General features: G+C 39.6%; 1 protein-coding gene across 3 annotated transcripts in view; it reads right to left on the minus strand.

The window, feature by feature from the left end:
• Nucleotides 1-728: 728 nt before the first annotated feature.
• tub (TUB bipartite transcription factor) overlaps nucleotides 729-15812 on the minus strand; it is a 31776-nt gene continuing 16692 nt past the window's right edge. For 2 of the 3 annotated variants that reach the window (XM_030376351.1, XM_030376353.1), the window contains exons 3-12: nucleotides 15394-15556; nucleotides 14088-14231; nucleotides 12424-12561; nucleotides 11684-11805; nucleotides 10005-10196; nucleotides 9402-9514; nucleotides 6626-6740; nucleotides 4331-4429; nucleotides 3815-3986; nucleotides 729-3163 (exon numbers count right to left, since the gene is read on the minus strand). In XM_030376351.1, coding sequence (XP_030232211.1) covers nucleotides 3030-3163; nucleotides 3815-3986; nucleotides 4331-4429; nucleotides 6626-6740; nucleotides 9402-9514; nucleotides 10005-10196; nucleotides 11684-11805; nucleotides 12424-12561; nucleotides 14088-14231; nucleotides 15394-15556 — 1392 coding nt within the window. In that variant the 3' untranslated portion in view covers nucleotides 729-3029. The remainder of the gene's footprint in view (nucleotides 3164-3814; nucleotides 3987-4330; nucleotides 4430-6625; nucleotides 6741-9401; nucleotides 9515-10004; nucleotides 10197-11683; nucleotides 11806-12423; nucleotides 12562-14087; nucleotides 14232-15393; nucleotides 15557-15812) is intronic. The other variant, XM_030376352.1, reaches the window with a different exon arrangement.

Below are 15812 nucleotides of genomic sequence, written 5' to 3' on the forward strand. Positions count from 1 at the left end.
TTATCAAGAATAAGTTCAAAGAGTAGGAAGGAAATATTGAATACCAGATTAAAAAAATATTTTCAGAAATGTCTACTGAGTCCAACTTTCCAATACCTTTTGAAAGGACATACCACAATTTTGTGACCAAAACTTGACTTGCCATCTTATCTTTGGCTCCATCTATTGGATGGATGGAATACAATAGTTCCCATAAGATGTTGAGTCAAACGGATATTGGCCACACCATGACAAGAGGACGGAACCTCAATTGTAACTTAATGGCAGTGATTATTTTAAAGATGATGAATCTTAAACGTTTAAAATGTACCTATGGCTCTGTCTATAGTAGAAAGAATGACATGTATTGCTTAGACTAAAGGTGTTACTTGCAACAAACAAAACCGCTGAAAGTATCTGTTTGTACGGGAGGACGAAGGTAAATTATATATGATATTATTAATTTAACACAAAGAATGATTATTTCACAGTCCCTCCACAAAGCAAAGATATTTCTTACACCAACTTAAGCTTCTGCATGTTTTACCTCTTGTAAAATGAAATGAAGATGTTAACAACTTAAAGCTAAGCATACGCTTGTGTAAAGTTGCTGTTTAGATACATTTTAGTGGAACATGAGGGGATAGCTCAAATGTAAAGAGAAAGGAGATCCTGCTTTGTCTACAAATCATGTGCTCTGCTCCTAAATGACTTAATGAGCACATTATATCCATAAATGCAAAGAATAGTCAAATCAATGTATGTTTATTTTGTGATAACTGGATGTATACAAACACTGTATCTTTTACACATTTTACACATTTTACAACAAAATCACTAGAAACACTTATGTAGTGAAGGAACATCTGGTTCCTGGAAATATGTATGAAAAGCAGTCTTTTGCAGGAGTATCAATAATTTGCTTGGAACATTTTAAAATATGACACATTAATTACAAGAATAACACATCTGATTCAGAGCTCTTTAAAACCCACGGTAACACTTGAGAACATCCGGTGATTGTTTCTCTGCTCTTTTACCTTCATTTAGCAAATGATTATATTTAATGATAATAAAATACAAAATACTGTCTTATATCTGTGAAATTATTTGATCCAACCCATAAAAAGTAAGAGGAGGTTTGTTCAATTAGCTCATATGAAAATCAGTAATCCTTTGCCACATAATCTAGACATGCTCACAATCAGCTCTATGCTTTGCTCATGATGGGCCGAGTATAAAATCAATGTGAGACAGAACATGTGGTTAGTATACTAGTCTATATTGACGTTGCAAACATGTATTGGTATAACTGTACTGCTACAACATGGAACTACTTTGTGGGGCAGTAGTCAAACCTTCATCCAAGAGCCTTTTGTGGGCCAGGCTTGAATCTTATCAGAAAAAGAACACGAAGGTCACTAAAATAAAACTGCAGAGTATAAAGAGTGTTGAGGCTTTTATAATGCAATCTGTAATTCCTAGCTGGCAGGATATTTATCAAAATGAATTCCAATGATCAGAGGTGTTTTTTTTGTTCCTATCTTCCTTTTGTTTGCTATCCAAGCCCATACTCAACCTGTTAGTATTGTGCATTTGAAGATTTAATTCACTGATTTAACACCTAACAAGAGTGCTTTTTTTTTTTTTTTAAGTCCGGCTACACGGCCATTTGCTCACTTAAAGCTCAGCTCATTAGTCGTCGAAGGCACAATAATGTTTGCACAGCTATATCTCATCTGCCATAGACTTTAAGGTAAAGTGCACCTTTCATTCAACACAGTACATTCTAAGACAGCAATCGGGGGACACAGTATTTTACACAAGTTCTGTGGAACACTGCAAGGGGTGAGTGATGGAGAGGGAAGTGACGGAGAGGGAAGTGAGAGAGATGGGAGTGAGAGAGATGGGAGTGAGGGAGAGGGGCTGGGTTCATCATCCTTCAGGGAACCAACATGTATTGAAGCAAAAGGGAGACAAACTTCCTAGTTCAAATGGTATACAACATTAACATGGTGGAATGAATTTTACTTGCTTATCTTTGTGAAAGACAACATTTGCTTACTTTTCAACCAAGAAACTTGGAAGCCAAATGTTTTGATGCAAGGATTTTAGTTAATATCTGTCATCATTCAACTTGCTTTGCTAATCATCCACTAATCATTTAATCCATACATCCCATTCATTTATAAATCAAGAGTTCTTCAATAAAATCTTTATATGATATAAGAATATGACAACCCTGATCAATTATACAAAATATATTGTATGTCTTTTCTAAAACAAATCTGTGTTTTTAATTGTTAATCTAATTAATAGTATTCTTATTTCTTATGACCAAGTAAGTAAGACTTCATAAGTGAATCTTACCTAGAAAGTGTTTGTCATGGATTTTGATCCATTTCAGCAAAGGCATTTTTCCTTTTACTGAAAATGATTTTGCTCTGTACCAAAAGTACTTTAGTGCGGAGTCGTATTCGTTTTTACAGATCCACCAAACTATCTATTGAGGTGAAAAGAAGACAGACATAAATAAAACTTGTACTGAACATAAATACTAAATATCTGACGTGCATGTTATTTTTTTACAAGTTATTTGTAACTCAAGGACTGTATGAGCAATATTCATGCTTGAGGAACTGTTTGAACCTTTCTCCTTTTTTCGACAGCAGCAGCCTACCTAACGATTAGATACATCCCTTTAATTCCATGAAACTGAAGAGAAGGGGAGCGGTTAGTGCTATAATTCACATTGTATGTTACACATAGAGCGAAAGGAAACAAGAAAAAAAATCACAAAGATGTGGTTAGAAAAGACATTGATAGTGGATTACTCGTTGTGCTTGTTCCGTTTTACCTACCAAAATCCTTTCCGACGCTGAGCCACAAACGGCACTCTTATATATATGCCATAATTCGTTGTTTTTTTTCAGCGCACATCTCAGACCAACCACAAGGGGGCAGAAACTGCAGAACGAGCGAGAGCATGATGGGCTCGCTCTTGATAATCTTCAAGTCCTTCAGGAGTAGGAAGCTGGATGTGGATGCTGCTACTCACAGGCCAACTTGCTGTCGAAGCTGGAGAGAGCAATGGCAAAGGCTTGCAGGGCACACATCGGGTAGTTATAGTCCATGGTGAAGATATCCTCTGCTACACGGCCAAACTGCATCACGATGTAGTCAGCTGTGAGAGAAAAGAACATCATTACAAATAACTGGACATCCTTTTATAGCAACAAAGTACAAACGGAGATGTGTTCTGCGTTAACTTCAGGAAAACTACAAATTATTCATGAGAACAAGTGACATAACAGCAAAGATAAAGTGGTATACACTGCAGACTGTATATTGTACCAATAAACCCAATTACTTTTCTGTGTTATAGGCTACAGTATAAATAATTTATGCATAATAACAACTATAATAATAAGGGTTATTTTAAATCACAATAATTAGTTGCAGATATGTAGCGTTTTTACAGACACCCAAGCTGCCCGTGTGTGTGTGTGTGTGTGTGTGTGTGTGTGTGTGTGTGTGTGTGTGTGTGTGTGTGTGTGTGTGTGTGTGTGTGTGTGTGTGTGTGTGTGTGTGTGTGTGTGTATGTGTGAGAGAGGGGGGGGGGGGGGGGGGGGGGTGACACCACACCCACTCCAGTGTGAGAGATGAACAGCAGCCAGTATTTTCCAGACACTAACACATACTGGCTAACAAAATGTCCAATTAAGCCCATTCCTCGTGTCTGTGTGGGATGAGTCCCAGATATCATCATTTGGTTACTTCTGGCATATGGAGAAATAAATAAATAATAATATAATATAAATAATCTGTAACTCACGGTCGTTGTCGTGGATGATCTGGAAATTCTTGACGGACGCCTGCGTGACTCTCCCGTGGAAGTTGAGCACGTAGGACTGGGTGTCGTCGTTCCACACAGGAGTCTTGTTGTGCAGCTCGATCACGCTCTCCGTGCTTTTGTTCTGCCAGCGGGCCAGCAAGGACTCATGGTCCTATGGAACCAGAACCCAGAAGCTTTAACAGGGGGAACCCAACCCCCTGCTGCCCCTCCCCGTCCGGCCCCACCCGGCCACCACCGGGCCACCGCCTGGCCCCCCCTGAACCCACCTGACCCCACTTTTAAAATAATAATAAAAATACATTATTATCAAAACTAATTGTATTTATTCTTTTTTACAGTCATTAAAAACAAATAACTGCATGCTTCAATGTATTTACACACACACGCACTCGCTGTCATATACACCAAAAAAAACATAGTGTATATATATATATATATATATATATATTGTGTACAGTATATAGTATACATGAGGGATACATTGATACAACGTACGTTTCGTGGACGAATTGAGACCCTCTCATGATCCATGTTCATTCCAGGAATGATGACACTCATCTTGCGTGGTCCTTTGAATCCTAGGACATTGGTTTCCTATTTTTGGAAGAAATATGAATGAAATATTCAATGACTGAATGAGGTATGACTTATAAGATATAAATACTGTTCAAATATATCAAAGACCACTGCAATAGGAAATTCAGAAGTTGATGTCACACCTTGTTGTAAAATTATGGCAAACGCACCATGTTTAGAGGTTGCGGCCTCGGTTGGTCTGTTGGTCAATAGTATGTTTCTGCAATAGAGGGGGCTGTAGTTTCAGGATCATATTTCTAGGACTGCACATTTAGGACCACACCTCTAGTACACCCATTTTTTTTAAAGATTGAAATACTTTCTGTCCAAGTAAAGTTTTTAAATGGCTTATTTTTCTTAAAGGTTTATTTTACCCATATACTACAGAAACTGCAGGGTCATCCTCCCTAGCAGGAACAAACTTCTCCTATAGGTTCTGTCACACAAGAGGGCTTGTACATTGCAAAGTTACATTGCAATGACCACTGCCATTTTGGGAGAAGAGGAGCATCCGGGATTAGCATTTATGTTTTGTTGGTCATTGTTTAGTAATTAATTGTGAAATGATTTGTCATTATGAGGAGACATTATTGTGTTTGAAACTGCCACTGCATTTTTCATGCGACATGTGGCAAAACAAAGACTTCATTGACCTAGGTACCAGTATAATTACTTTGATTTATGGTACTACAGCTCTCATGGGTGCTCTAATATTGCCACCAAAAGATTATGCATTCTGATGTACAATCCCTAGGACCTTCTTTTTATACCTGTTGTCATTTGTTAATAGCCATTTCAATGTTTCTGACGGTAGCACAATATATCACAGGTACCACCCCAGAGCCGGAGAATGGAGACTCTGACCTTAAGTTCACTCCTGCATGCGCTAATAATGAATCTTATTGAGAGGTTCGGATTAAGAATCGTCAAGGTGGCAAGGGGATTGATATCACCAATAGCCCACTAATGGGAATAGATGGGGAGAGTTTGCAGAGTTCCAAACCACAAATCCTCTCAAGATTGGGTATTTTGATCGATATTAATATATTTTTGACCTTTTCCGGACAAGATATTTGGCTGGCGTGTAGTGGATACATCTCTCAGTTACATGTTGTGCTTTTCTTAAAAATTAAGAAATTCTGTTCTGTCCATTATTTCTATACATTTATTATATTAACTATATTTACGATACATACTTATACTATATTTACTATATTTATTATATTTAATACAAAAATATATCTCTTCCTACTTGGCAGACCATAATATAATGTTGACATAGTCAACCCATATTTGGCCGATGAGTCTGATAGGAGACAAACTGAAATCTGGGTGAACGGGACGTTTCATTCTCTTTCACTGTAAGCGTGTAATTGGAGAACACAATAGAACACAATCATGGCCAGGAGTGGTCAAATGCAAAAAGAAAAGGTGCCTGTAAAGATTTAAAATCAACACGAGGATGGTTGGCCACTATAGAAGTACACTAATTATAATCACTCAATTGAATTTTCTTTTTGAGAATATCTCCATAACGGAATAGCAAACAAGGCGTAACCCTTGTAGTTGTTGGCTTCCGGTCAAGGCTCTGTGCCGTCTTCCTCCGGTAGTTCTGCTGTAACATGGTGGGAGTGCTGAATCCCAGATAACACTAGTGCTGATGTGGGATGTTTGAGTGTCACAGGAGAGACACTAACTATGATGTCTTGGTAAGGACAAATGACCAAATGATCGACTGTCCCTTATGTGAGGACAGAAGTTTGCCAGAAAGTCATCTAGTTTCAGGCCCATCATCATGGAAGATGTTTAAAAACAAGACACTATGGGAGTGCGTCTCTCTGACACAATTTAAGTCCATGGTGAAAGATGGCACTGAACGCTTCAGTGTGTAAAATAATGTTTTCTCATGTGATGTTGATTGTTGTTTACTGTATGCTTTATCTATTTTATTGTATTCTGCTGCTGTCTTGGCCAGGTCACCCTTGTAAAATAAGTGCTAAACCTGCATGTGCATGCGTAGGTCTTTCCATTAGCAGCCTCAATTGGCCTGAATTTAAGCTAAAGTATGGGTACATTATATTCAGGAGAAGCTTCACGTAAATTATTCAGATTAGTTCTTTAATGGAGTGAAGAAAAGTTGCGCAGTGCAGGTTTAAATAACAATAACACGAACAAGGTTGAATAAAAAAATACTAATGTTTGAACCCGACTCACATAGCAGATGGCAGCCAGCTCCTGCCGCAGGTTGGTGGCTTCCAAGCTTGTTGTGCTCTTGCCAGGGTTCAGACCGCTGTCGTAAACAGTGAACTTGGTCCCCATGAGGTTGGACCTGGCCAGGAGGAAACAAGAACGACGACAAAGAGAAAATCACACAGAGTAACAGCAACAGCAGCAGCACTTATGTGTTTGAGAGCAACAGAGGCAGATAGAACGAGAGGGAGAATATAAAGAGACAGAGGGGAAGAGAGGGAGAGAAAGAAAGAGTGAGAGGGAGGGAGAAAAAGAGAGAGTGAGTGGGAGAGATAGGTAGAGGGAGAGTGACAGAGAGAGGGAGAGTAAAATATGTGGGTAAATACATTGGGAAGACGAGGAAGAGAGGGGGGGGATACAGAGAGAGAATGTATGACTATTAGATAGAGGCTCCTAGTTCCAACAGACAGTGTGAAGTGACATTCTAAGTCGCCAGAACATTAGGCTCACGGCTCATTTAGCTAATTTATCCCAATAATATATTTATTATTGCAGCATGATTTTTCTTAGCGTTTAACTAGATTGCAGTCTACCCTTATAATTTATTCTGAGGACCTTTAAACCAGTATTGCCAAAATATTACTGTTGAATATCAGTTGTGATTTTACCTTGTCAAACTAGCCCACTAGTTGCAAGCTATTCATGAAAAAGTCCCCCTCCAATGTGCAATTAAGGAGAACCAATGTGGAGTGTTTCTATGACATCAGCAAGCGTTATTTATGCACCGCCATAAGACTCCCCAGGCACAGTCCTGTTGTGCTCTGTTTGTGTTTGTCTGTGTTCATCCCCCAGTTTGATTCCCTTCCCCCTCCTTCCTGCAACTCTAGCAATCAGGCAATTGAGTGCACCTGTGCCCGGCAGAAGCTGGAAGCAGACAGTATTACAGGGCCAGGGGGCCATCCTGCAGTCAGCGTGCTGCGTGGGTGGAACCTAGTGAATGAAGTGCTGTGTTTTGTGATATTTCTTTGGACTGGTAGAATGAGCTACTTTGGTTAGATGGTGTTTGGTTGTAGTTTTGTCTACAACCAAACCAGGTGTCGTTTCGTTGTGTTCTTTCCCCATTTGGGAAAGTGATTCTTTGTTATCTTAATTCATTGAATTAACCTTTTGCCTCTAACCTCTTTGTCCCACAGAAAAAATATATTCTTTGTTTCTCCTCTTATCCCCCTGGATACTAATTGGGTTCGTTATACTCAATAAAGTCACATTTGACATAATCACTCATTTTATCTCACAACTTTCCTCAGTTCTTCAGTTATAAACGAGTTTCAAATCAATGAGACTTTGTTTGCGTACCATCTCAACCAGACTTTAAACTGTTGGCTTTATGTGCAGTGTAATGGTAGAGGCTGTATGTTAATAGCCTGAGATTCTACTTCGTTTCACTTCGTAATCTAGTCTGACGTTTCTTCTGTCTGAGCTGCTGGCGGGCGGGGGTTGCTTCCACTTAAACCAATCACTAAGCGGATACCGATTCCAAAGTAACGTGAGCTGATATTTCTTTTAAAAATAGCTCTTGAAGTCCCGCCTACAAGATGCTGATTGGCTTGATAATAATTACAGCTGAATATCAATCAAGAGACTGACACCAGACTGTGGATTACAGAGTATTTGTTCAAAGTGGGCAGGGTTTGAGGGGATGAAACCAGGCCAGTATGTTAATGAGGCAGTTCAGCACGTCGCTTGCGTTGTGGATGGCAGGGAGCCATGTTTGGTTCATGCCTCCAAGGGCTTGGAACAAGATACTAAAGCAGACATGATAACATTGTATGATTAATTTAATATCTACAAGCGTGAAGCCCTCCTGATGTAGACTAGAAAGGACACAAAGCCATGTACATACGAAACTCTATTTTCCAGTATTCAGATTATAATTATTAGATTGCCATTCATTAAATTACCCATCATATTTATTTTACCTTTAATTAACCAGAGAAGAAGGAAAAAAAGTAATTGAGACTAGAAATCGTTTTTTTCGGGAGTGCTCTGGCCAAGGCAGGCAGGAGCAAGACATAGAGTATTCATCAACCTTCGATTTAAATTAAAAGTAAATAATTATCACTCATCTATTTATTTATGAAACCACGTTTTCAACTAGACATGCATATGGTCTAAAACACAGAGACTAAAACATACATACACATACACGCACGCGCACACTGAATGTGTAGGTACACACAAACATGTTTACAGTTTATATACATGCATACATGGTGTGTGTGCCTTGATGCGTAGACAGACTAACTGTGTCCCAGCATGGTGTGTTCATGACCTTATTGAACTCCTCATTCCCCCCATGGCTGCAAATGAAATCTAGCTGAAAACATGTTCTCCCTCAGCCTCCTGGACATTCAGGCGTAGGCATTAAACCAATTACTGTCTCTCCAGAGAGACACAACAGTCAACAAAACCAAATTGATACTCAGTATTTTTCTGGGGTCGCATGAAATTGATACTTATGTAACAGCGTTTTGTTCCCAGTGTATGAGTAAAGGATCTGCTTCTGACTAAGATAACAAGATGTGGGAACCTGATGTTCCCATATCTGAAGGTTTAAACGTTATACGTTTGGCTCATTTGTTTTCCGTTTGTACCGTATATACATGATACATGGGGTAACTTAACCCGATGTCTGAAGCAACCTTCAAGCAGCACAGATCCTATAGATTGCCATCAGAAAATGAACCCAGTTCTGTGGATTACTGTCGATGGGAAATAAAAACAAGCGCAGAGGCCTCACCTCAGCTTGCCGATGAAGCTTTCTCCCCCTCGAGACAGATCCGTGGGGTCGATGGAAATTAGGTAATTAGATGTTTTACTCTTTTTTCTCTTCCTGCCGGCTAACAGGAACACCTAGAGCAAGCCCATCCAAGAGACAGATTAGTGTGCAATTATAGAATTCTCTCCAACAGCAGTACCCCAAAAAATACTATGGAACTGTATTAACATGTGATAGATGAATGAACTGAACAATGGTTGAATGATCAACTGATTAATTGATTAATTGATCATTCATCGATCCATCGATTCATTGATCCACTCATTCATCGATTCATTGATCAATCCATCCATTGATCAATTGATTCATCGATTCATTGATCAATCCATCATTGATCAATTGATTAATGGATTCATTGATCAATCCATCATTGATCAATTGATTCATCAATTCATTGATCAATCCATCATTGATCAATTGATTAATCGATTCATTGATCAATTGATTCATCGATTCATTGATCAATTGATTCATCGATTCATTGATGAACCCATCCATTGATTAATTAATTAATCTAATCATTGATTGGCTGGAGAGTGGATTCATGGATTGCCGGTCTCTCACCCTCTTGCCGTCCTCCCTCTCTAGGTGGAGGTAGTAGGTGGGGTACATGCCTCTGTCCATCCCCTTCTTATCCCTGGTGATGCGGCACTTCACTCTCACACCCTGGGGGGCTGGGCGAAGGGAGAACTCCTCGAGGTCATCCACGTCCACGCAGGGTTCACCGGCCGGGGGGGTGGAAACGGACGCTGCCTCCTGCAGGACAAGTCAAACCAATTTCCTGAGTACAGCCCTTCAATTCCAGCCAGGCCTCCGTCTTAACCCTGAAGCCCAAGCACACAGGCGTGTCGGGACAGACGCAAAATATGAAGCCGGCCAAGAAATACAACCCTGCTACATTCACGCTATGTGTACTTGGCTCCGTTATGACGATATATAACAATATATCCTTTTTAGGTCAAGTTACAAATTTGAAGTGTAATTTGCGCTCTATGTGATTTAGGCTGAAAGAGACAAGGTGTAAGATTTGTGCATCCATAAATCACTTTTAATTCCGAATCCATGAATAGGTTTTAATTTAATTAGAAAAATTAAAACTTTCCAGGCTCTCTCAGTTGTGCCGAAAAGCCTGTGGGCAGATTAGTATTATATTAGAATCTGGGAGGTTTTGTCAGGAAAAAAGAAGGAAGTGCGGAAAATGTCTGTTCTTTCCTAACTTTTTAATCAATTAAATAATTTAACAAACGTTTATTCATGATTGTCAAGGATTGCTCTTGTCTAGGGTTAGGATTAGGGGTTAGGCTCACACTCCAGTACTCTGTATGCACAAGCTTGAGAAGCCCGATACTTCACCTACCAGTCAGAGGGGTCAGTATTGAAAAGGAATTTCAGATTCTTACAAATAGTACCTCTTAGCCCTCTAAAGGGTTACAGGTCCCCTAATTATCAGGGAAGCCACATTGAGAAGGAACACCAAGACGGATCCCTACTTCCAGGTCGGTTAGAACCCCATCAGGTTCCCTAATGAGCCAATACAAGCCTAAATAGCCCAAAAATGTTCAGGTAAGATTAAGTTGTTTCGAAACTAAATAAAGAATAAGTTCAAAGTCCATCATGAATGGGAGCTAAGTTGTCTAGAACAGGAGAAAGCCTACATGTCACAGGCAGGACAGACAGACGGAGCCTGGCGTTACATATCAACTGAGAGCTCTGAGAGACACCACAAAGAGACTATCTTTATAAAGACAGCAAGGTAAAGAGTCTGATCCACTGGGGTGTGAAGAATAACAAGATTTATTTTAGGACATTTTCCCACAATAAGGGCAAGGTGTAGTTACGAACTTGAGGTTTAAGGGAAAAAAGGAGTAGAAAAAAAGTAAAATGGAATACAATATTTGCCTGTTCTTTATATATTTCCCCTAAAAAGACATGGTGACTGTAGCTAGGACTGGGTAAAGAACATTGCTTGTTCAAAAGCAAGAACAAACTGTCAATTTGCCTCCATTATTAAACACAAAGACAAAAACAAGATGGACGTCATTATAATCCAAAGACATAACTGGTCTACTGAGTGCATACTACAACTATAGCAACAGGACGGAAATTTCGTTAAATTGTGCTTGAGGCTACAGAGGAAATACAAACAATTACTTGTCAAAATACACAATGGAAATAGTCAAGGCTCCTGCAAAGCCATTATGTTGCTGCCATATTGCTAAATGCATTGATTGTGTTTTGTATACCTTGCAGGATTTCTTGCTGGTGGCAGAGCCAGGCCGTGTGTTGCTGTTGAGCTGGGACGAACTGGAGCTCACTTCGTCATCATCATCGTCTTCCTCGTCGAAATTCATGCTACTCGAAATACCTTAAAAGAAATACGTCAATAATTAACTCCAGCTCTTTTAGAATTTGTATTTTTGGGTAATTTGACACCAATGTCAAAAATAAACATAGAAATTTCCTATTCTCAAAGGTTCTTTAGATTCAAAAGACTGCAATATTTAAGACAATTATGAATGGAAATATTTTTTTTATTTCCAGATTTTTGTTTGCGTCCATGCTGGAGAACATAAGATTCAGGGTGCAAATGTATATTGACTTCTGATATTACATATCTAGTATGCTTTTCATATCTAGTATGTTGTTTCACAGTCTTAAAAAGCTCCATATTATCTAGAAAACTGCATCATCTATTCACACCTTTATTTTCACCTTGAATACAATACTCCTGATAGTCTTCCGAATCCAATCTATTGCCTTTGCTGTTACAGATTCAGAGTGAGAAATATGTTACAATAATGCAATTTGTGTGTGTGTGTGTGTGTGTGTGTGTGTGTGTGTGTGTGTGTGTGTGTGTGTGTGTGTGTGTGTGTGTGTGTGTGTGTGTGTGTGTGTGTGTGTGTTAGTGTGTGTGTGTGTGTGTGTGTGTGTGTGTGTGTGTGTGTGTGTGTGTGTGTGTGTTTCTCTTCATACAGGTCAATACCTTTCTTCAGCATAGTGACCCGCAGGTCCTGCTTGCTTTGGGAGTGTGTGCAGCTCATGGCACACTCCCCTTCTCCCTCCTCATTGGACGAGTGGCCCACAGTAAGGATCTGCACCTGACCATCGTCATCACTTCCTGCTGATCCCACAAACAGACACACACATGTACTCAATCAGACTCGAGGAAAAGTAGTATAGGGCTAGGTTACCAAAAAAACACACACAAAAAGGAAGGTTCACTTGCATAACTTAGATGGTTGATGCCACCAGGTGTGAGTGTGAGTGTCATTTGTTACTGGTTGCATAATATCCCCCCTTTATGGAACAACAGCAACAAAATGCAGTGAAGGGAAACATGAAATGGTCCAAGTTGTTCTCAACAATTGGTAAGATGAAGGGAAAATGTAGATGTTGTTTCCAGCATTTTGCAAAGAAAGTGTGCTTGGGTAAGTGTTCGTTTTTCTGTCTCCCTTGTCTTATAGAGGTACACAGAAAAAATCCCAAGAAGAACATAGATTGGGACACCGAGAGAAAAACATTGAAAGAATATGTTAGTATCAACCGTTGGTGTTTATCTATAATTTGGTTATCTATAGTTACACTCGATACGATAGAACCAAACAAGCATACGATAGAACAGTGAAGCTGCGTGTGAGCACCATGCCCGCGTGAGAGCGACGATCAGTAAGTGAGGTGCCACTGGCCTAATTAGTTTTCATCCTCAACGGAAATCTTCCCATCAAATCCTTCTTTTTAATCTGGAACAAAGTCACATTTCTACAGATGAGAGCAGACAGAAAGAGTTGGGGCGAAAAAAGCATGCTCGGTTTTGCAACTTGACAAGTGCAATCAAAGCAATTAAGATAGAACATTAATTCCGTTAATACGAGGAGAGTCTATAGCTGGGGCTCAGTTTTTCCTCTTCTGGTCTTCTGATTGCACTCCTGACTTCGAATGTCTATTTTGGGAGAAGAGAGTGGGTCTCACTTGGCGTCAAACTTGGCAGGGTGAGAAATCTCTGTCATCTTCACACATCACCATAAGTAGCGGTGTGAGTCTGACAAGGAGAGTGTCAGAGTATAGAGTATAGAAGGCGGTATCTTCATATGCTGTATCAATATATAAGAATAGGACTTATCGCTTGTATTCAATGCAAGGAGGCTTGGAAAGGCAAACACTTGCGGCTGAAGGGAGATGTCTGTTCTCTGATACACGGGCGATTGCAGTGATTCAAAGCTGGGTGATTTCTATGTTCATAGAACGGGGCCAAGGAGGCAGGTTTGCAAAACACACAATTTGTCCTCGAAAATAAATAGAAAAGCTTCTGCTCAGTATTTATCATTCTTGGAAAAAAATATATAATTTTATATATATATATAACATATATATATATATATACATACATATATATATATATATATATATATATATATATATATATATATATATATATATATATATATATATATATATATATATATATATATATATGTATAAAATCTAATCTAATCTAATCTAATTTCTCTCTGTGCCTCTTTTCGATTTCTTTGCTCCTCGTCCCTCTGGATTGTGCTGCTGTCCCCTTACATCTGTGATTCCATTATGTTAACAGACATTATGTTCGCCCGGCGCCGCTGGGATAGCCTGTCCTCACTGGAGGCTGACCTTTGTGTTTGCCCTTCCTCTCCTTCTTGGTGCTGCCGGTCTGTGGTGTGGAGCCCGCCGACCCCCGTCCCTTCTTAGCCGAGCGGGGCGGTGGTGGGAGCTGGGGGTCCGCGATCGCCTTCTCCTCCTGATCGGCTTCTTGTACTACACACGCACACACACACACAATGGAGAGCGGTAATCATTGGGTTATAAGGTCCATTATCAGAATGGATGAATACAATCAGTCCTTTCGAAAAGAGAGGTTGATTAGGTTTTATAAGAGGCTTTGAACTTCTGCCTTTAAGGTCAATGGTTACATTGAGACTTTTCTCTCTCTGCGCATATCCTGTGATACTGACATTCATGCTGCTTACATGCTATTCAGAAGGCACATTAAGGCCTGCGGTTACTCTTCATTTGGGACTTTTACTGCAGAGCACACATGCATTTATGTAGATGGGTGATAGAAAATGCAAACTAGGTGGAGTTCAACTACACGTTGAAGATTTGCCCCCGTACTATACAGATACAGAATCCTGACCAGTTTGACGGCACATCCAAATTGTTGAGTATTTTTGATACATTAACCTTAGGAAAATTAGGAGATATGCATATAAAGGTTCAGCAATTATTAGATCAGACATGTGCATGGAGAGAACTACATTCAGTAAGACCTCCTGGCTATCTATAAGGTTCTCAGAGAGGAATAGTGAAGGAACAGACCACCGATAGGGTGATGATGTAACCGAAGATAATCTAGCATACCTCCCCCTACACTATTTTAACACCCAGGAGTGATTGATTCAGTGTTTTTGTTATGGACTTTATCAGAGTAAAGGAAGATATTATTCCGTGGTGCTTTGAGGATAATGTATTTGTATCATCAAGGAAACATTTGATTGATAGTTCTACCTTACTGTTGTTTTTAATCTTGGATCGTGGCGCATTCATTAGGAAACAAAGGCTGAGGCATCGCATAATTTTAAAATAATGCACACCCTTGGAACGTAATTGACCAATCAGGATCAAGTATTCAACAATGCTGTGCTATAAATAGACCAAACATGGTGGGTCATAACATAAGAACTTTGTTATGGGATTTGTTGGTTGGAATGAAAAAAGATACTGATAGTACACAAGAGTCTGTTGAGATCTTTTTTTTCACCGAGGTTAGGGGCTCAATGTTGAGATAATAAAGATGTAACCATGATGGTTTTCTTATGTGTATGTGGTTACTACAGTCACATTGGTGGTTATTTGTTTACTCAAAGATACAAGTAGCTGAAAGCGAGGTAAAGGGTTGGGATGTGTATGGTGGGCCTACCATGGTAGACGGTGCTGTTGTTGCTGGTGAGGAAGGACTCCACCAGCGGGGCCTGCTCTTCGCTCTGCTTGGTCCTGCGTGCGCGGGATCGGGCGTCCACATTGGATTGCACCATCAGAGGTTCCTGCCTTTTCTTCTTCTGCTTCTGCTCCAGAAGAGCTCGCTGCACGGCCACATAAAACACATTTTTCTAAATATGATTCTTGAATGATGAAACAAACACAAACAACAAATATAAGCAAACGCTACCACAGCAAATATTTTATCGAAAGTATTTTGATCATTCGATCAATATAACAATATTTCCAGAGCACTGTTTAAGTGTTCTGGTGAAAGATTATTATCTTTCACACTGATTCAGGCTGATACAGTCCTCCACAAAAATTGTGAATACATAAATACAATTATTAAATAAATAG

Source organism: Gadus morhua, chromosome 14 (assembly GCF_902167405.1).
Source record: "Gadus morhua chromosome 14, gadMor3.0, whole genome shotgun sequence".
Classification (NCBI taxonomy): domain Eukaryota; kingdom Metazoa; phylum Chordata; class Actinopteri; order Gadiformes; family Gadidae; genus Gadus; species Gadus morhua.